This window comes from Palaemon carinicauda, chromosome 13, assembly GCF_036898095.1.
Source record: "Palaemon carinicauda isolate YSFRI2023 chromosome 13, ASM3689809v2, whole genome shotgun sequence".
NCBI lineage: Eukaryota > Metazoa > Arthropoda > Malacostraca > Decapoda > Palaemonidae > Palaemon > Palaemon carinicauda.
Window position 1 is genome coordinate 35,871,089 of NC_090737.1, and position 20,483 is coordinate 35,891,571.

The 20,483-nt window shown below is 43.7% G+C and overlaps 1 protein-coding gene across 2 annotated transcripts in view; it reads left to right on the forward strand.

Moving 5' to 3' along the window:
• Positions 1 to 20,483, forward strand: part of LOC137652282 (BRCA1-associated protein) — a 60,368-nt gene that overhangs the window by 18,627 nt on the left and 21,258 nt on the right. For both annotated transcript variants that reach the window (XM_068385578.1, XM_068385579.1), the window contains 3 exons: positions 2,019 to 2,175; positions 16,292 to 16,421; positions 18,985 to 19,174. In XM_068385578.1, the coding sequence (XP_068241679.1) occupies positions 2,019 to 2,175; positions 16,292 to 16,421; positions 18,985 to 19,174 (477 nt within the window). The remainder of the gene's footprint in view (positions 1 to 2,018; positions 2,176 to 16,291; positions 16,422 to 18,984; positions 19,175 to 20,483) is intronic.

The window sequence follows — 20,483 nt, forward strand, 5'->3', positions numbered from 1 at the left end:
CGAAGGCTATCTGCTGCTACGTTAAAAGACTGCATTTCAGGACTGAGTACCAAAGTACTTTAGTGACACCGACAGACCAAGGGAAAGATATTCAAGAATGCTGTTTTGTTCTGTGAGACTATCCTTTAATCAATAAGGAGATTGAGGGGCCATTGCAGACAAGGGCTCACAAAGTCAGGGGTATGTGCTCCACCCTAGCATTCAGAAAGAACCTATCAGTGACTCTGTGTTTTGAAAACAGTCTGGAAACTTCAAAAAACCTTCACCTCCTGCTACCTACAGAATCCTACCCACAAATCTTTGGAAACCTTTACCCTTGGTCCTTTGGTGGCTGTCCTAAAAGTTGTTTAGCCAGCCTTGCTAAGTTTTTCCTCCCATCTTCCCAGTTTTTCAATTAATCATGTTATATATAGAATATGTTGATGGACCGTATGGTACTTGCTGTTTCCATCTTGAATTGTGTCTGGAGATCATAATGTCTATGGGACAAGAACCATGTCGTCTTAAGATTTCTGTTTCAACGAAAACCAGAACGAAAGGTAAAATTACTGTCTTTCTACTCTTCATTCTTCCCTTCTCTTGGGGGTGGAGCAGTTTTGGCTGTTATGAGCTGGACCAGACATCATATGCAGGAAAGCTTCATAACAGAGCAACCTTTCTTTTCAGACAAGATTTGTAATGAAGTATCCTTCCCTTCCTCCCTGATGAAGGGGATGATGGATAGAATGTATACTTGTGTTTTGGACTGTCTACCTCTCCCAATTATTCACTAATCTAGACTCACTTAAACGGGATTGATTTGCTGCACTCAGATTCAGGCGGTTTAAGCTTCAAAATTGAATCACACCAAACACTAGCTTTCAATCCTTTCATTATAGCAAATTTTTTGCTGTATAATGTTAATGAATATAAAGCCCAAAGTGATAGTGGCTAATGGCTTTATGCAATTAATGCTGTTAAGAATTAATTTTGTATAAAAAGAACAAAAAAATTACTACTGTACTTAGCAAAATTTCTAAAAAGGTAAATACCGTAAACCCATTATCTTCATTTCTATAAATACACTTAATGTACATGGATGGTACTTCCAATTATTCTCAGGAAATTAAGTTTATTTTGCTTTCATTAATTATGAAAGTTTAACAACTTCTCTTCCTAAAATCTGCTAAGAGCTGCTAATGTGAAACTTTTTAACACAAACATAGTGAATATTGATCACTCTTAACACTACTGCTATAGAATATTTTATATTCATAAAACTTGTAGCAAAATCTAGAAATACGAGAGATCTGACTAATAAACATCTTGTATAATATTTTACAGAAGAATGAAATGGACAGTACTGTATTTTAATTGTTACAAAAAAATTAACTGGCCATTTTAAAATCTAAAAACAACCTATTACTCAATAATTGTTATTACTGTATTACAAAAGTTACGTATCACTGTTTAGTTTAGGTACTGCTAGATGGAAATAAAAAAATTATGGGAAATTGGCTCAGAAATAAAATGAAACTTTCACAATTCAACTCCCCTATTTAATAAAGAACAAGTGTCTGGCTATATACTGTGTATAAATATATAAAGTATATACTGTACTGTATTTGGATCTATATCTCCAAAAATAAATGTATATTGAAAGATTGATTTTAATTAATGTTAACATCTTTCGTTTGTAACCTTATAAATTTGCACATTTTGAGGATGTAGAAATTTGAAAATTAGATGAAATTTGGATGTATGAAGAAGCATGATGACAAATTTGTTCAAATATTTCTGTAGGTAAATTATTTTAGCTAAAGCCTTCTTTTGGATTAAAGATGCTTGGTTTACCTATCTAAAAATTAATCCGAGTTACATATTATAAAACCTATAACATAATCGGTATAGCTGGTTATTTTTAAAATTTCAATAAAATTTGGCACTACATGTAGTTCTTTTTATAGTATCAAATACTGTATGTTTCAAATAATTTTGTCCTAATATGCCTTTTAAACTTTTTTCTTTTTTTACTGAAGACTCTAGCAAACTGTAACAGCGAAGAGGACACAGAATTAAGCCTCGTAAAAGTCAGCACCATGGATAAAGGCGTCTTGGAGGGTCGAGGAGAGAGCGGAGGAGTGCTACCAAGAACTAGTAAGGAATCGACACCAGGTGCCACAAGCAGTAAGGAAGGTAATACATATTTAATGCAGCTTAATTGAAACCCATTACTTGAATGTCAGTTTCTTTTATTACAAAATGTTCTCTAAGATATCAGCGAAGGAAGAAAAATAAGGAGTCCTGAGGTATGGGAGAAATACACAGGTGCAGGCTATTTGGAAATTTCCAACCCTTAACCCCCAGGGGTTATTTTTTTTCAAGCACATTTTGCAGTATATTTTTTTAAATTGCTCTAACAGCCTTAATTTTCGTCATAGAGAGGTCAGGTTGGTCTCATTCTCCTGGTAAATGCCTGAATTTTAAATATTTAACTTAGCCGGTGAATATATATAGCTGCAACTCTGTTGCTCGACAGACAAAAAACTGTAAAAAACTCGCCAGCGATCGCTATACAGGTTGCGGGTGTGCCCATCAGCGCCAACTGTCGGTCAGATACCATACTCAATGTAAACAAAGACTCAATTTCTTCTCTGTCGACGTGTCGACAAGACGTACTTTTACTCGCTGTAGAACCTGGAGTTTTCTCAACATATTTGGTGAAGTACTTCATTTTGGTTTGAGCTTTCGCAGTGCAGGTGTTTTATCTTCATCTTAAATCTTGAACTCGTTTTGGATAGATTTAATTTTTGGTGACAAAGAGAGTATGGACTTTCTTTGACTTTTAAATGGCCGACCCTTCCCTTAGACGGAAGTGTGTTTAGGCTTTTAGTAATTATCTTATCACGTTATATATTAATTATAGATTTTCCTCTATATATTTTATATCTCACCGCCTTTTAGGCCTCTTCGATTAACTTTCCATTTATAATAAACATAAAAAATAAATTTTATTGTTTTGTTTATATGCGACTTTTCCTGAGAGTAGGCGGTCCTAACTTGGAAACCGAAGTTAAACAACGTTGAGCCCTTTCAATCGTAAATAGCTTTTAAAGAGCTAATGATTTAAAACTTTTTAAATGGAAGAATTTCTTTGAATAGTCTTCGTACTGTTTTCAAAGATGAACTAACGTTTAGTTTATTCATGCTACGCAGTTTGCGCTCTATCGTTACGATAGAGAGAGAGAGTATCACGGTTTCACTTTGCAGAAAGAGTAAATCGATTCTGACGTTTTGTTCATTCTTCTTTCAAAGCTTAAATGTTTTAAATTCTATTTAATTGAAAAACCTTTCAGTTTTTTCCTTTGGTCAAATAACATGTTTTTTTGACGAAACGTAATTGGGCTCTTCTCTTAGGTGCGAAATCAAGAGAGAAAGAGAGAGAGATATAGAGACGGAGGGGGAGAGAGGAGAGAAAACGTTCCGTTCAAGCGGGTAACGTTGTTCTCGAGTTACTCTCGTCCCTAGTCTCTGTACGGGGAGAAAGGATAAAACGTTTTTAGTTTTATTCTCGTCCCCAGGCAATGTACGGTGAGAGATTGAAAACGTAGTTTTGAATGAACTAGTGTTTATTCTCTTCCCCAACCACTGAATTTTTTTATCTTAAAAGATGTTTACTGTTTTTTTGCTGGTATTAATGTGCTTGCATTATACGACTGATTTCGCATTTACTACCTTTTGATGAGGGTAGAATTGCGTACTTCAGGTAGAAATCAGCAAAAGTTTCGATTTCAGTGAAATAAGTGCAAAACAGAAAATCGTAGTGATAAAGTGATATTGCGCAAAGTGTTACAGTGTTGCGTCCGAGGGTTCGTCTGTTCGTGCCTGTCGTTCACCTAGTCCGGGACCTCTTGCAAGCTCCCAAGCCCAGGGGAGAAGTAATGTCGTACGACTTATGGGTTCGAGAGGCCTTGATCAGCGAACAGACGTTTCCCTCTAAGGTATCGGGTGTATCTTACCAAGATCTCCCCTACCATAAGGCGAGAGAGACAATTTTCTCCTCGTCATCCGAAGGCTTTTCGCATAAGAAACCTGTAACAAGGTTTCGAGGCCCTTAAGCAAAAGTCAGTCCTTTCAGGACAGGTCCAGCGTCCTGGTTGCAGCCATTAGGACAGCTCTGACCTTATGCAGTCATCGGAAAACTGCTCGCCGCCTAACAAAACCGTAACACAGACTCCGAGAGTCTTTTTTTTTGTTGGCAAAGTGTTGCGGTCACAGACGTTACCCTCGTCTCTTACCGCAACCATTTCCGTTGATCCTAAATGGGTTGTACGGCAAGACATGCAGAATATGCTTGCCTCCCTTATGGAAGACTATTCTGCCGATTAGTCCGTTGAGCTTAGCCGTTATCTCATCGAGATCCTGGCTTTCAGCCAACCTAACGTTCCTTTGTGCATCCTGTTGACGTTGGCGTAGCTAAGTCACGCCAGTCAGGTTGTTTAGAACCACACTCGATGCGGTCTCGTGTGGATTTTCAGCCACATTTGGACGTTAGGCCACTTGCTGATGCTCCTGTTGACGTTCAGGACATTCGCTAACAATCGGAGTTGACTTGTTTTGACGCTGTGCGTCAACCTCCGCATTCTAGAGTTGTTTTGACTGCTCAGTCTAGGCAGTCAAAGCAGTCTCGAGTGGACGCTGTGCGTCCTCACGCACCTGTTGTTGTTGACAGTTCACAGACTGTCAAGCAGTTACATGACGTTGCGTCCTGGTCTCTCGCACCTGTTGTTGTTGACAGTTCACAGACTGTCAAGCAGTTACATGACGTTGCGTCCTGGTCCGCTACTAATGCACCAGTGCGTGTGGACTCTGCTTGTAAAGCATTGCCACCACGGTAGGTCTCTCCCTTGCTTGAGACTCAGCTATTATCGGACAAGGTTCCTTTAGATGAGGAAGTTGCTGTTCCCCCTCCTACTGATATTCCCTTGAGGACTCTGTCAGACGGAGAGGAGCCTAAAGCTGCTTAGCCCTCTATGGACTTTAATTAAATCATGCTGATTTTTAAGGATCTTTGTCCGGATCTTTTTGTAACTGCTGCTCCTCGTTCGCCTAAACGTCAGAGCTTACACTAGGCCTAGCTACTTCGAAGTCGTTTTTTATAAGCTAGTGCTCTCTCGCTCTCCTAGAGAGCTTTACGTTTGCTAGGCGACTGGTTTATCACCAGGAGGAGTTTGGGGGATACAGCCTTTGCTTTCCCTTCTTTTAAACTGGCTTATAGAGCGAGAGTCTGATATGACACGAGAGAAGTTCTCGGCTTGGGAGTTCCTGCCTCTACCCAGATAGACTTCTCAAATCTCGTAGACTCTCCCTGGCGCCTGGCCAGGAGACGCTCCAAGATTTTACAGGTCAACTTCACAGCTGTTTTCGAGCCTTTGAAGTTTTGCTGTACAATTATGTCATGCATAAACAAGGCTTTCAGGAATGGAAAGCGGTACCGCCTCAGTCGCTAACCCCGTCTGTTGCCGCACCTGCTCCCGTAGACCCTAAATGGGCTTTGCTGCAAGACATGCAGTCCAAGCTTGCGTCCTTGATGGAGGACTTTAATGCGGAGAAGGTTGCTGCTGAACCTTCTGGCCAACAACCTTCCAAGCGGTCGGTTGTGCGTCCTGTTGACGCTGAGGTAACCTTCTCGCGTCTACCAGTTGAGGTGGTTCCTCCACCGATGCGACCCAGTGTGGGTTGCCAGCCGCACGTTGACGTTAAGCGACGCTCGGAGGTGGTTGTTGACGTTCAGGACGTTCAACAACCATCAGAGGTGACTTGTTTTGACGCGGTGCGTCTACCTCCGTAACCCGGTATGGTGTTGACTGCACAACCCAGACGGTCTAGACAGTCTCGGGTGGACGCTGTGCGTCCTCGCGCACCCATGGTTGTTGACAGTTCACAGACTGTGCAGCAGTTCCATGACGTTGCGTCCGGCTCCGTCACGCATGCACCAGTGCGACCGGACTCAGCGAGCTAGACGTTGCCCACTCCGTTGCCGTTTCCTCATCAGTTTTCGGATGAGGAACTATCTGATGAGGACGTTGCTGAACAACAAGACTATCAGCCCCCAGAATAGATCAAGCCCTGCTATCCATCCAGAAGATGCTGAAGAAGGAACGCTGCTCAGTCAGGCTGTGGATGAGTCTGGTAGGGACGCTGTCATCCCTGGAACAGTTTGTATCACTAGGAAGACTACACCTCCGTCCTCTTCAATACCATCTGGCTTTTCACTGGAAAAAGGACAAGACGCTAGAAGCGGTCTCGATCCCGATTTCCGGAAAGATAAAGTCTTGTCTGACTTGGTGGAAGGACAATATCAACCTAAGAGAGGGTCTTCCCCTGGCTGTTCAGACTCCCCACCACGTTCTCTTCTCGGACGCATCGGTCTTGGGCTGGGGCGCGACACTGGACGGTCGGGAATGCTCAGGTCTGTGGAACTCGAGTCAGAGGAGCATGCATATCAACTGCAAGGAGCTGTTGGCAGTTCATCTGGCCTTGAAAAGCTTCGAGTATCTCCTTCGAGGCAAAGTGGTGGAAGTAAACTCGGACAACACCACGGCCTTGGCGTACATCTCCAAACAAGGAGGTACCCACTCACTGACGTTGTACGAGATCGCAAGGGACCTGCTCATCTGGTCAAAAGGTCAAGACATCTCCCTAGTAACGAGGTTCATCCAAGGCGACTTGAACGTCATAGCAGATTGTCTCAGTTGGAAAGGGCAAGTAATTCCAACCGAATGGACCCTCCACAAGGATGTGTGCAAGAGACTTTGGGCCACTTGGGGTCAACCAACCATAGATCTCTTTGCAACCTCGCTGACCAAGAGGCTTCCAATCTATTGCTCCCCAGTCCCGGACCCAGCAGCAATACATATAGATGCCTTCCTCCTAGATTGGTCACATCTGGATCTCTACGCATTCCCACCGTTCAAGATTGTCAACAAGGTACTGCAGAAGTTCGCCTCTCACGAAGGGACAAGGTTGACGTTAGTTGCTCCCCTCTGGCCCGCGAGAGAATGGTTCACCGAGGTACTTCGATGGTTAGTAGACGTTCCCAGAAGTCTTCCTCTAAGGGTAGACCTTCTACGTCAGCCACACGTAAAGAAGGTACACCAAAGCCTCCACGCTCTTCGTCTGACTGCCTTCAGACTATCGAAAGACTCTCGAGAGCTAGAGGCTTTTCGAAAGAGGCAGCCAGTGCGATTGCTAGAGCAAGGAGAGCGTCTACCATTAGAGTCTACCAATCGAAGTGGGAAGTCTTCCGAGACTGGTGCAAGTCAGTTTCTGTATCCTCGACCAGTACCTCTGTAGCTCAAATGGCTGATTTTCTCTTATACCTGAGAAAAGGACGATCCCTTTCAGCTCCCACTATCAAGGGCTACAGAAGCATGTTGCCATCGGTCTTCCGGCATAGAGGCTTAGATCTTTCCAACAATAAAGATCTGCAAGACCTCCTTAAGTCTTTTGAGACCACCAAGGAGCGTCGTTTGGCTACCCCTGGATGGAATTTAGACGTGGTACTAAGATTCCTCATGTCAGACAGGTTGGAGCCGTTACAATCAGCCTCCCTGAAAGATCTCACTCTTAAGACTCTTTTCCTAGTATGCTTAGCCTCGGCTAAAAGAGTCAGTGAGATTCATGCCTTCAGCAAGAACATCGGATTTTCGTCGGAAAAAGCCACTTGTTCACTGCAACTTGGTTTTCTAGCCAAAAATGAGCTGCCTTCTCGGCCTTGGCCTAAATCATGTTATTTTCATTAATAAAATAAATTTTTGAATATACTTACCCGATGATCATGTAGCTGTCAACTCCGTTGCCCGACAGAATTCTACGGACGGGATACGCCAGCGATCGCTATACAGGAGGGGGGTGTACTCACCAGCGCCATCTGTGGTCAGGTACTCCAGTACTTCTTGTCAACACCACCTCAATTTTTTCCTCGGTCCACTGGTTTTCTATGGGGAGGAAGGGTGGGTCAATTAAATCATGATCATCGGGTAAGTATATTCAAAAATTTATTTTACTAATGAAAATAACATTTTTCAATATTAATCTTACCCGATGATCATGTAGCTGATTCACACCCAGGGAGGTGGGTGAAAACCAGTATACATGTTAATCAAGAAGCTAAGTATCCCGTATTTCATTTTTATTAGTTATTCAAAATAACAAATAAAATCGATAAGTACCTGGTAAGGAAGTCGACTTGAACCATTACTCTGCCTTTAATAAGTATGTCTTCCTTACTGAGCGCAGCGGTCCTCTTAGGATGCTGAACGACTCTTAGGTGCTGAAGTATAAAGGGCTGCAACCCATACTAAAGGACCTCATCACAACCTCTAACCTAGGCGCTTCTCAAGAAAGAATTGACCACCCGCCAAATCAACTAGGATGCGGAAGGCTTCTTAGCCGACCGTACAACCCAAAAACAACAATAAAAGTATTCAAGAGAAAGGTTAAAAAGGTTATGGGATTATGGGAATGTAGTGGCTGAGCCCTCACCTACTACTGCACTCGCTGCTACGAATGGTCCCAGGGTGTAGCAGTTCTTGTAAAGAGACTGGACATCTTTGAGATAGAATGATGCAAACACTGACTTGCTCCTCCAATAGGTTGCATCCATAACACTCTGCAGAGAACGGTTCTGTTTGAAGGCCACTGAAGTAGCCACAGCTCTCACTTCATGTGTCCTTACCTTCAGCAAAGCAAGGTCTTCTTCCTTCATATGAGAATGAGCTTCTCTAATCAGAAGCCTTATGTAGTAAGAAACTGCATTCTTAGACATAGGTAGTGAAGGTTTCTTAATAGCACACCATAAGGCCTCCGATTGTCCTCGCAAGGGTTTTGACCTTTTAAGATAGTACTTAAGAGCTCTGACAGGGCAAAGAACTCTCTCCCGCTCGTTACCTACCATGTTGGAAAGGCTAGGTATTTCGAACGATTTAGGCCAAGGACGTGAAGGAAGCTCGTTTTTGGCCAAAAAACCGAGCTGTAAGGAACATGTAGCCGTTTCAGATGTGAAACCTATGTTCCTGCTGAAGGCGTGAATCTCACTTACTCTTTTGGCTGTTGCAAGGCAAACGAGGAAAAGAGTTTTTAGAGTGAGGTCCTTGAAAGAGGCTGACTGGAGAGGTTCAAATCTTGATGACATAAGGAACCTTAGGACTACGTCTAGATTCCAGCCTGGAGTGGACAACCGACGTTCTTTAGAGGTCTCAAAAGACCTAAGGATGTCCTGCAGATCTTTGTTGGTGGAAAGATCCAAGCCTCTGTGGCGGAAAACCGCTGCCAACATACTTCTGTACCCCTTGATCGTAGGAGCTGATAGAGATCTAACATTCCTTAGATGTAACAGGAAGTCAGCAACTTGGGCTACAGTGGTACTGGTAGAGGAAACTGTATTGGCTCTGCACCAGCTTCGGAAGACTTCCCACTTAGATTGATAGACTCTGCGAGTGGATATCCTCCTTGCTCTGGCAATCGCTCTGGCTGCCTCCTTCGAAAAGCCTCTAGCTCTTGAGAGTCTTTCGATAGTCTGAAGGCAGTCAGACGAAGAGCGTGGAGGCTTGGGTGTACCTTCTTTACGTGAGGCTGACGCAGAAGGTCCACTCTTAGAGGGAGAGTCCTGGGAACGTCGACCAGCCATTGCAGTACCTCTGTGAACCATTCTCTTGCAGGCCAAAGGGGAGCAACCAACGTCAGCCGTGTCCCTTTGTGAGAGACGAACTTCTGAAGAACCCTGTTGATGATCTTGAACGGCGGGAATGCATACAGGTCGAGGTGGGACCAGTCCAGCAGAAAGGCATCCACGTGAACTGCTGCCGGGTCTGGAATCGGGGAACAGTACAATGGGAGCCTCTTGGTCATCGAGGTAGCGAACAGATCTATAGTTGGCTGACCCCACAGGGCCCAAAGTCTGTTGCACACGTTCTTGTGAAGGGTCCACTCTGTGGGGATGACTTGACCCTTCCGGCTGAGGCGATCTGCCGTAACATTCATATCGCCCTGAATGAACCTCGTTACCAGCGTGAGCTTTCGACTTTTTGACCAAATGAGGAGGTCCCTTGCGATCTCGAACAGCTTCCTCGAATGAGTCCCTCCCTGCTTGGAGATGTACGCCAAGGCTGTGGTGTTGTCGGAGTTCACCTCCACCACCTTGTTTAGCTGGAGGGACTTGAAGTTCATTAAGGCCAGATGAACCGCCAACAACTCCTTGCAATTGATATGAAGCGTTTCCTGTTCCTGGTTCCATGTCCCCGAGCATTCCTGTCCGTCCAATGTCGCGCCCCAGCCCGAGTCTGATGCGTCCGAGTAGAGATGATGGTCGGGGGTCTGAACAGCTAACGAGAGACCCTCCTTGAGAAGAATGCTGTTCTTCCACCACGTTAGAGTACCCCTCATCTCTTTGGAAACAGGAATAGAGACCGTCTCGAGCGTCATATCCTTGTTCCAGTGAGCTGCCAGATGGTACTGAAGGGGGCGGAGGTGGAGTCTCCCTAACTCGATGAACAGGGCTAGCGATGAAAGAGTCCCTGTTAGACTCATCCACTGCCTCACCGAGCATCGGTTCCTCCTCAGCATGCTCAGGATGCACTCCAGGGCTTGGTTGATTCTTGGGGCCGACGGAAAAGCCCGAAAAGCTCGACTCTGAATCTCCATCCCCAGGTAAACGATGGTTTGGGAAGGAACGAGCTGGGACTTCTCTAAATTGACCAAGAGGCCCAGTTCCTTGGTCAAATCCAAAGTCCATCTGAGACTCTCCAGACAGCGACGACTTGTGGGAGCTCTTAAAAGCCAGTCGTCTAAATAAAGGGAGGCTCTGATGTCTGCCAAATGAAGGAATTTCGCAATATTCCTCATCAGTCGCGTAAACACAAGAGGTGCCGTGCTCAGGCCAAAGCACAGGGCTTGGAACTGGTACACAACCTCTCCAAAGACGAATCTCAGAAAAGGTTGGGAGTCTGGATGGATGGGAACGTGAAAGTAGGCGTCTTTCAGATCTAACGAGACCATCCAGTCCTCCTGCCTGACCGCTGCTAGGACCGACTTCGTCGTCTCCATTGTGAACGTCTGCTTGGTGACATAAGCATTGAGCGCACTGACGTCCAGCACCGGTCTCCAACCTCCTGTCTTCTTGGCCACCAGGAAGAGACGGTTGTAAAAGCCCGGGGATTGATGGTCCCGGACTATCACCACTGCCTCCTTCTGTAGCAGGAGCGACACCTCTTGATGTAACGCTAGCCTCTTGTCCTTCTCCTTGTAGTTGGGAGAGAGGTTGATGGGAGATGTGGTCAGAGGGGGATTGCGGCAGAACGGAATTCTGTAACCCTCCTTTAACCACTTGACAGACTGAGCGTCTGCACCTCTGCTCTCCCAGGCTTGCCAGAAGGTCTTGAGTCTGGCTCCTACAGCTGTCTGGAGAGGAAGGAAGTCAAAGCTTGCTTTTCGTGGACTTGGCACCTTTCTTGGACTTGCCCCGGTGACTGTCTGCACGGGTACTTCCTCTACTGGGGGCTCTGCCACGAAAGGGCGGAATGAATCTGGTAGCAGGTGTATCAGCCACAGGGGTGCGGTAAGATCTCGGCACGGAAGGTAAGGTTTTAGCCTTACGTGCTGAAGAGGCCATGAGGTCATGCGTATCTTTCTGGATAAGAGCCGCAGCCATCTCCTTGATTAACTCCTCCGGAAACAGGAACTTGGAGAGAGGAGCAAACAGCAACTGTGACCTCTGGCAAGGGGTGATACCAGTCGATAAGTAGGAGCATAGATGTTCCCTTTTCTTGAGGACTCCTGAGACAAAAATAGACGCAAGTTCGCCAGAACCATCGCGAATTGCTTTGTCCATACTGGACATGATCAGCATGGCCGAGTCTTTGTCAGAAGGAGCAGTCTTCCTGCTTAAGGCCCCCAGGCACCAATCGAGGAAGTTAAAAATTTCGAAGGCGCGAAAGACTCCCTTCATCAAGTGGTCCAGATCAGAAAAAGTCCAGCAGACCTTCGAGCGTCTCATAGCCGACCTGCGGGGAGAGTCAACCAAACTTGAGAAGTCGGCCTGGGCAGAGGCAGGAACCCCCAAGCCAGGTTCCTCTCCCGTGGCATACCAGACGCCCGACTTAGAAGCCAGCTTAGGAGGAGGAAACACAAAAGAGGTCCTTCCCAGTTGCTGCTTGGACTGCAACCAATCCCCTAAAACCCTCAAAGCTCTCCTTGATGATCTGGCGAGGACAAGCTTGGTGTAGGCAGACGTAGTAGGCTGCATGCCTAGAGAAAACTCGGATGGAGGAGAACGAGGGGTTGCAGATACGAAGTGTTCAGGGTATAACTCTGAACAGAGCCAGGACCTTGCGAAAGTCTAAGGAAGGCGGCGACGACTTGTGTCCCTCCACATCAGATGTAGGATCATCCAGGTGAGCAGCTTCATCCTCAGAAACCTCCTCGCCTGAGAGTTGAGTAGCGAGAGGTAAAGGTAGAGCGGCAGGCTGAATGGCTGAATCCTGCAGAACGGGTGCATGCGCACTTGCGGATCCATCATCATGCCTCTGCTGAAGAGACTGAGGGCTGGCAATGACAAAGTCAGGAGGCTGGAGTGAGGGAGGTTCTGCGGTGGTCTGAGGAGCAAGCGTGGTCAGAAGCGAATGCTGGAAGGCATGAGGCTCATGCTGCATGGTATGCGGCTCATGCTGTATGGGATGAGGCTCCTGTTGCGAAGAATGCGGCTGCTGCATGGTAAGAGGCTCGTGCTGCATGCGTTGAGGAGGCTGCCTCCTAGCATGAGGCTCCTGCCTCAAGGGTTGCGCCTGCCTCAAGGGTTGAGGAGGTAGCTGCGCAGAGTGAGGCTCCTGCCTCAAGGGTTGAGGAGGTTGCCGCATAGCATGAGGCTGCTGCCTCATGGGTAGAGGAGGTTGCCGCATCGCATGAGGCTCCTGCCTCAAGGGTTGAGGAGGTTGCCGCATAGCATGAGGCTCCTGCCTCATGGGTAGAGGAGGTTGCTGCATAGTGCTGGAACCTGGCAACTCCCAATGCGGCAGCTCACGCATGGAAGTAGGAGGAGCCTCAAGAACATGCGTCTGGCAGGGAGGACTGCGCAGAGGTGGAGGAGCGCTCGCAGGAGGAGGTGTGTTAACCTTCTCTGCCTGATACTCCTGCATCAAAGCCGCAAGCTGAGACTGCATAGTCTGCAGCATAGACCACTTGGGGTCCACAGAAGTTGGAGCAGAGGCCTGTTGAGGCACCGCTTTACCTCTCTTAGGAGGTGTGCAGTCATCAGATGACTGCGGCGAGTCCGAACTGGCCCAGTGGCTACACCTGGGCCGTTGGACTAGCTCGGAAGGGACCTTACGTTTGAGAGGTCGTGAGACCTGGGTCCACCGTTTCCTCCTGGAAACCTCTTCCGCAGACGAGGAATTTAAGGGCTCAATCGTCTGGGAGTGGAAGTGACGATCTCTATCAGATACGCCCGCAACCACTGAGGATACAACTGTGCGCCGATCAAGGCCTGCCGAACCCTTTTGCCCTTCGACGTTGCTTCTCCCCTGGGCTTGGGAGCTTGCAAGAGGTCCCGGACTGGGAGGACGACTGGCACGCACAGAAGTATCCTCATGCGCAACACTGACACTGACACTAGGCACAGCACTGGCACTAACACTTCCCACTGCACTCTTCACTTTAAGTTCCTTGACATCTGCCAAGAGAAGATTGTGGTCACTAACTAAAGACTCCACCTTATCACCAAGAGCCTGAATGGCACGCAACATATCCGTCATATCAGGCTGAGCACTCGTAGCAGGTTCGGGGGTCACCACCACAGGGGAAGGAAAAGGTTGAGGGTCATGGGGGGAGGAATAAACCAAAGAGCGAGAAGAACTCCTCCTAACTCTCTCCCTCTCTAACCTAGTTGTATATTTGAGGAATTCATTAAAATCGAATTCCGAAAGCCCAGCACATTCCCCACATCGATCTTCCAACTGACAGGATTTTCCCCTACAGTCGGAACAAACGGTGTGAGGATCAACAGAGGCCTTCGGAAGACGCCTATTACAAGTCCTAACACTACATCGCCTAAATTTAGGAGCTTGAGAGTGGTCGGACATCTTGAATTTAGAGAACAGTCAAGGGGGAATTCCAAAGTAAAGCAAAGATCGTTAACCAATAAATCAATTTAATTCCAAAAGCTATCTAAGCTAAGGGAAAAGCTTCCTGTACAGCGAAGGCTAAATTTTAGAGCAAATACTTCACCAAAACCGTGAACAAAGACTCCAAAATCAACAGCGTATCCATGTAGGTCTTGCCGGCGGCACGACAGAGGAAAAATTGAGGTGGTGTTGACAAGAAGTACTGGAGTACCTGACCACAGATGGCGCTGGTGAGTACACCCCCCTCCTGTATAGCGATCGCTGGCGTATCCCGTCCGTAGAATTCTGTCGGGCAACGGAGTTGACAGCTACATGATCATCGGGTAAGATTAATATTGAAAATTTCGATATTCCCAGCTTATCGGAGATCGTAGGCAATGAACTAGAAAGAGTCTTATGCCCTGTTAGAGCTCTTAAGTTCTATTTAAAGCGTACTAAACCTTTACGAGGCCAATCTGAAGCTTTATGGTGTTCAGTTAAGAAACCATCCTTGCCTATGTCAAAGAATGCTTGGTCATACTTTATCAGATTGTTAATACGAGAAGCTCATTCACATCTGAGTGAGGAAGACCGAACTTTGCTTAAGGTGAAGACGCACGAAGTTAGAGCTGTAGCAACTTCCGTGGCCTTTAAGCAAAATAGATCTCTGCAAAGTATAATGGACGCAACCTATTGGAGAAGCAAGTCAGTGTTCGCGTCATTTTACTTGAAAGATGTCCAGTCTCTTTACGAGAACTGCTACACACTGGGACCATTCGTAGCAGCGAGTGCAGTAGTGGGTGAGGGCTCAACCACTACAATTCCCTAATTCCATATCCTTTTAATCTGTCTCTTGAAATGTTGTTTTTTATGGGTTGTCCGGAAGGCTAAGAAGCCTTTCGCATCCTGGTTGATTTGGCGGGTGGTCAAAGTCATTTCTTGAGAGCGCCCAGATTAGGGGTTTGATGAGGTCCTGTTGTATGGGTTGCAGCCCTTGATACTTCAGCTCCTAGGGGTCTGTCAGCATCCTAAGAGGATCGCGAGGCTCCGTAAGGAAGACGTACTTATAAGGCAGAGTAATCGTCTAAGTCGACTTCCTTACCAGGTACCTATTTATTTTGTTTTTGTTATTTTGATAACTTCTAAAATGAAATAAAAACTCTTAGCTCATAAGATGTAAACATATTTAACTGGTCTCTACCCACCACCCTGGGTGTGAATCAGCTATATATATTCACCGGCTAAGTTAAATATTTAAAAATGATATTTTAATTATAAAATAAATTTTTGAATATACTTACCCGGTGAATATATAAATTAAACGACCCTCCCTTCCTCCCCAATAGAGACGCAGTGGGATGAGAAGAAATTGAGTCTTTGTTTACATTGAGTATGGTATCTGGCCGACAGTTGGCGCTGATGGGCACACCCGCAACCTGTATAGCGATCGCTGGCGAGTTTTTTACAGTTTTTTGTCTGTCGAGCAACAGAGTTGCAGCTATATATATTCACCGGGTAAGTATATTCAAAAATTTATTTTATAATTAAAATATCATGTTTCTCAAAAACTTATCAAAAATATGCAAAAAAAAATGTAAAAAGCAGTTTTTTGCAAGGACGTACCGGTACGTCCATGGGGGTAAAAGGGTTAATCTGTATATTCATTGGGTAGCTAGTTTTTAACCGTTAATATATTAGACAAGGAGGAAGGAATATTGTATGCATAATAGATTTGTATTGATAATGGTTTTGGGTGAAATAGGATGTAATGCCCTATTTCATTCTTTTATCGGGAAGAAACGATTATGCACATAATGGCTCCAATGTCTAAAGTTGTACTTTCGTACTACAATACTATACTAATTTTTTTTATATTATGGGTAAGAAGTGACAATTTAATAGGTATGGAAATTATAGTAACAATATTTACGAGAAAAATAAGAAATAGTCACTATGGTAATTAACAAAAATTATCTTGAAAAATAACTCTTAGACTGTAGTATTATTGAACCCATGTGACATTTTTTATGATTACAGTAGTTTTCAGGAAGCCTATTAGAAAAAGGAGATAGATCTGAATTTAGAGAAGTCAAGTTTAACTATACTGTACAAATATTTGTAATTATTTTCTTTCAGTTTTTTGTTGAAATTTTCAGGTACACCAGGACCAAGTGAAGATGGGGTTGGTGGCAGGAGAGGAAGGACAGTGAAGGAGAGGGTGACTTTTGTTTCTGGTAATCCAATGGTGGATGTTACACATGGAATTCTTCATTTATATAAAGAAAAGTGAGTGTGATGTACTGCATGTATTGTGATGTACCTTATTCGGTAATCATTGGAAAACTTAATTGTAAATAGGTTGTCTTCAGAAGATATATGCATATAAATCTCAAATGCATTGCTACAGAAAATGAACTTGTGTAAATCTCAAATGCATTGCTACAGAAGCTATACTCGTGATACAGAAAGTATACTCTTACAAATCTCAAATGCATTGCTCTAGAAGATGTACTTGTACAAATCTCAAATGCATTGCTACAAATGATGTACCTGTGCAAATCTCAAATGCTTTGCTACAGAAGGTATACTCTTACAAATCTCAAATGCATTGTTCTAGAAGATGTGCTTGTACAAATCTCAAATGCATTGCTACAAAAGATGTACCTGTACAAATCTTAAATGCATTGCTACAGAAGATGTACTTGTGCAAATCTCAAATTAATTTCTACAGATGTACTCGTGCAAATCTCAAATGCATTGCAACAGAAGGTATACCCGTACAAATCTCAAATGCATTGCAACAGAAGGTATACCCGTACAAATCTCAAATGCATTGCAACAGAGGTTATACCCGTACAAATCTCAAATGCATTGCAACAGAAGGTATACCCGTACAAATCTCAAATGCATTGCTATAGAAGATGTACCTGTGCAAATTTTAAATGCATTGCTACAAAAGGTATACTCGTGCAAATCTAAAATACATTGCTATAGAAGATGTACTCGTGCAAATCTCAAATGCATTGTTCTAGAAGATGTACTCTTGCAAATCTCAAATGCATTGCTATAGAAGATGTACCTGTGCAAATTTTAAATGCATTGCTACAAATGTATACTCGTGCAAATCTAAAATGCATTGCTATAGGAGATGCACTCTAGCAAATCTCGAATACACTGCTATAGTATTGATAAAACTTTGTTCACCAGTGACTTTCTGTAAATGGTATCACATAGTTTGCTTTGTGTTGTACACAGTAGGGAATGCTACTGGTGTAGTGCAGCACCTACTTGACTTCCTGCACCGTGGATTTTTGTCTATTGCTATCTATCCATTTCCTTTGGTTTCCTCCAACTAAAATATCCAACCTTTTATAAAAGTATGTCGATCATCAGAGATCGAGCAATAACATAGTTGAATAGGTGGACAAGGCTTTCCCTAAATGGAAACCTCTTGGTTTACTTGCCAAACGTTCACTAATATATTTGGTATTATGATTTTAGATAGCTATAGCAGTGCTTTCCATCAGACCTTGTTATTTTGTACCGTATCATCTTTATTGTTAGTATTACTAGCTAAGCTACAACCCTAGTTGGAAAATCAGCATGCTATAAGCCCAGGGGCTCCAACAGGGGAAATAGTCCAGTGAGGAAAGGAAATGAGGAAACTGATAGAATAAGTGTGCCTGAGTGTACCTTCAAGCAAAAGAATTCTAACCCAAGACAACGAAACATGGTCCAGAGATTGCCAGAATGTTTTTGATTTACTGAAATTTATTATTACTGTATTATATTCACTGCTGGTAGTGCATTTTACATTTAAAGTACAATTACATTTCTTAGTTGAATATTTAAGTAGAAAAAGCATCCTTAGCGCTTATGTCGTCGTCGGCGCCCACTCGTGTCCGAGTATTGGGTTCTGTCGTTAGCCATCAGCCTCCTATCAGAAGAAGGGTGGAGGAAACGACAGACTGCCAGTAGCTGGGTATATTGTTTTGGGTGGTCGTGGCTTTGCAACGGCCACGCACACACACTTGGCCCACATTGTTTTCACCACGGCTCAAGACATATGAGACAGGAGGCTTCTCAGATGTTGGTTGCATCGGGCTGCCGGGTTCTTGTTATGTCAAGGCCCGCCTTGTTGCCTGCCCGACAGGCATTGCCCTCTTCCGCCGGCGCTTATGTATTATATGTTGAATTCTGTAGCTGCTGGAAGCCTTGTAACATAATTGATGCAGTTAAGGAGTTTTAATGTATGCTGTGTAAAAAAGATATGTTGAAGGAGAATTGTTAAGTGACCTTTCAAATGTTTTTAGATATTTTTTGTTTGGTAATGTACATCATTTTCCCTCTTTCTAAGTAAATTAACCCTTATACCCCCAGGCTATTTGGAACTTTCTAACCCTTAACCCCCAGGCATTTTTCTTTATCAAGCACATTTTGCAATATATATTTTTAAATTGCTCTAATAGCCTTAATTTTTGTCATAGGGAGGTCAGGTTGGTCTCATTCTTTTGGAAAATGCCTGAAGTTTCTCATAAAGTTATAAAAAATATGCCAAAAAAAATGTAATTAGCAGTTTTTTTGCAAGGACGTACCAGTATGTCCATGGGGGTAAAGGGATGAGTTTTGTGAAACGTACCAGTACGTCCATTGGGGTTAAAAGGGTTAAAGTAAATTTCAGTTACATTCGGTTACGAGCTACCAACGCAAGAGCCCGTGTCTTGCATAAGACAAGGCAATCTGAACACACACACATAAATCATTTATAAAATAGAAAGGACATAATTCTTTATGTATAGAAAAATTTCCGCTTAATATAATTTATTTCTCAATCTTTACTGTTTTGCAGCACCAAGACAAGCTTGGACGAAACAGAGTCACGTTCTGAAATGCTGTGTATGCTTGCAGTCCCTACCTCTATGACTATCCACGATCTCCTACAATTCACCGCACCATGTGTTTCCGAGATTCAGCACATGAGGATTATCAGAGACCAGACACCTAATCAGTATATGGTGCTTATAAAGTTTAGAACACAGGTAAGCAATATTTTCTATTGGAAAAAATGGATGGAGTTCTAAAATGAGAAACTGAATTCTTAGTATTTTTATATTTTGACACACTGTATTGAAGTTTCTAAATCAAAGCAATTCTAGATTTTGTGTTTTGTGTTAGTTTAAGTTGTGTTGTGAAATCAAAATGCTTCTGTTCTTATGGAGTTCTTGAAATATTTTGGGGAGTTGTATATGTATTATTTTTATGATTTATATTATGTATAACTAGGAAATAACTGTTAAAAATGCTTAAATTCTCTGAATTATTTTAATATGCATTGGGTTTAATGGTGACACATCTAAGGTTTGTCTAAATTTACCTGGTATTCTTAATTAAGTGAGGCGAAGTAGCCACTGAACAATTACAGTGCCGTAGTTAACCCTTTGATCAAAGAAAAATTATTTGGTAATCTCAGTGTTGTCAAGTGTATGAGGACAGAAGAGAATGCGAATAGAATAGACCAGACTATTCGGTGTACAGTATGTGTAGGCAGAGGAAAAATGAGACGTAGCCAGAGAGAGGGATCCAATATGGTACTGCCTGGCCAGGCAAAGGACCCAATAACTTTAGCAGTAGTGTCCCAATGGTACATGGTAGATATACTGTACACCAAAATATGGAACTTGAGAAAATCTACTATAAATGTAGAAGTGACTGGAAATCGGTTATATGATAAATACTTGTTTCCCTAGTAGAATGTTTGATTACATCGAAATATGGAACTTGAGAAAAGCTACTATAAATGTAAAAGTGACTAGAAATCGGTTATTTGATAAATACTTTTTTTCGAAGTAGAATGTTTGATAGGTGAAATTTTATAAGTAATTTCTTAATGGTCTTGTAAAGATGTGTAATAATAGATTCTCGACATATTTTTCGTAAAGACGTGAAATTTTAGATTCTCCTTTTTTTTTTTAAAGATGTGTAATTTTAGATTGTTCCAACACGGTTACTTACCTAGAACTACCTTCTTAGGAGTTACTGGTAACTCTACCTAACCGAACAGCTTTTTTTTTATAGTTTACCCTCTTTCCGTTTTCTAAGGGGTCAACCTCAGGCGGTGTGATATGTGCCCTGAGGCGACCCGGGGTCGGGAAGCGTGCTAGCTCAGGTCGGCGACTCCTCAATAAGTTTCTGGTCGCGACCTGATAATCATCTCGCCGCGCTCTCTCTTACCTTGTGCGACCCTTTGTGTCCCCCGATCCTTTGTGCTTACCACGCGTTACCCACGTGTTTCACTTTCACTTTCCCTTTGCATCCTTGTGTCTCTTGGTGTATTAGCGTTGCGTTATG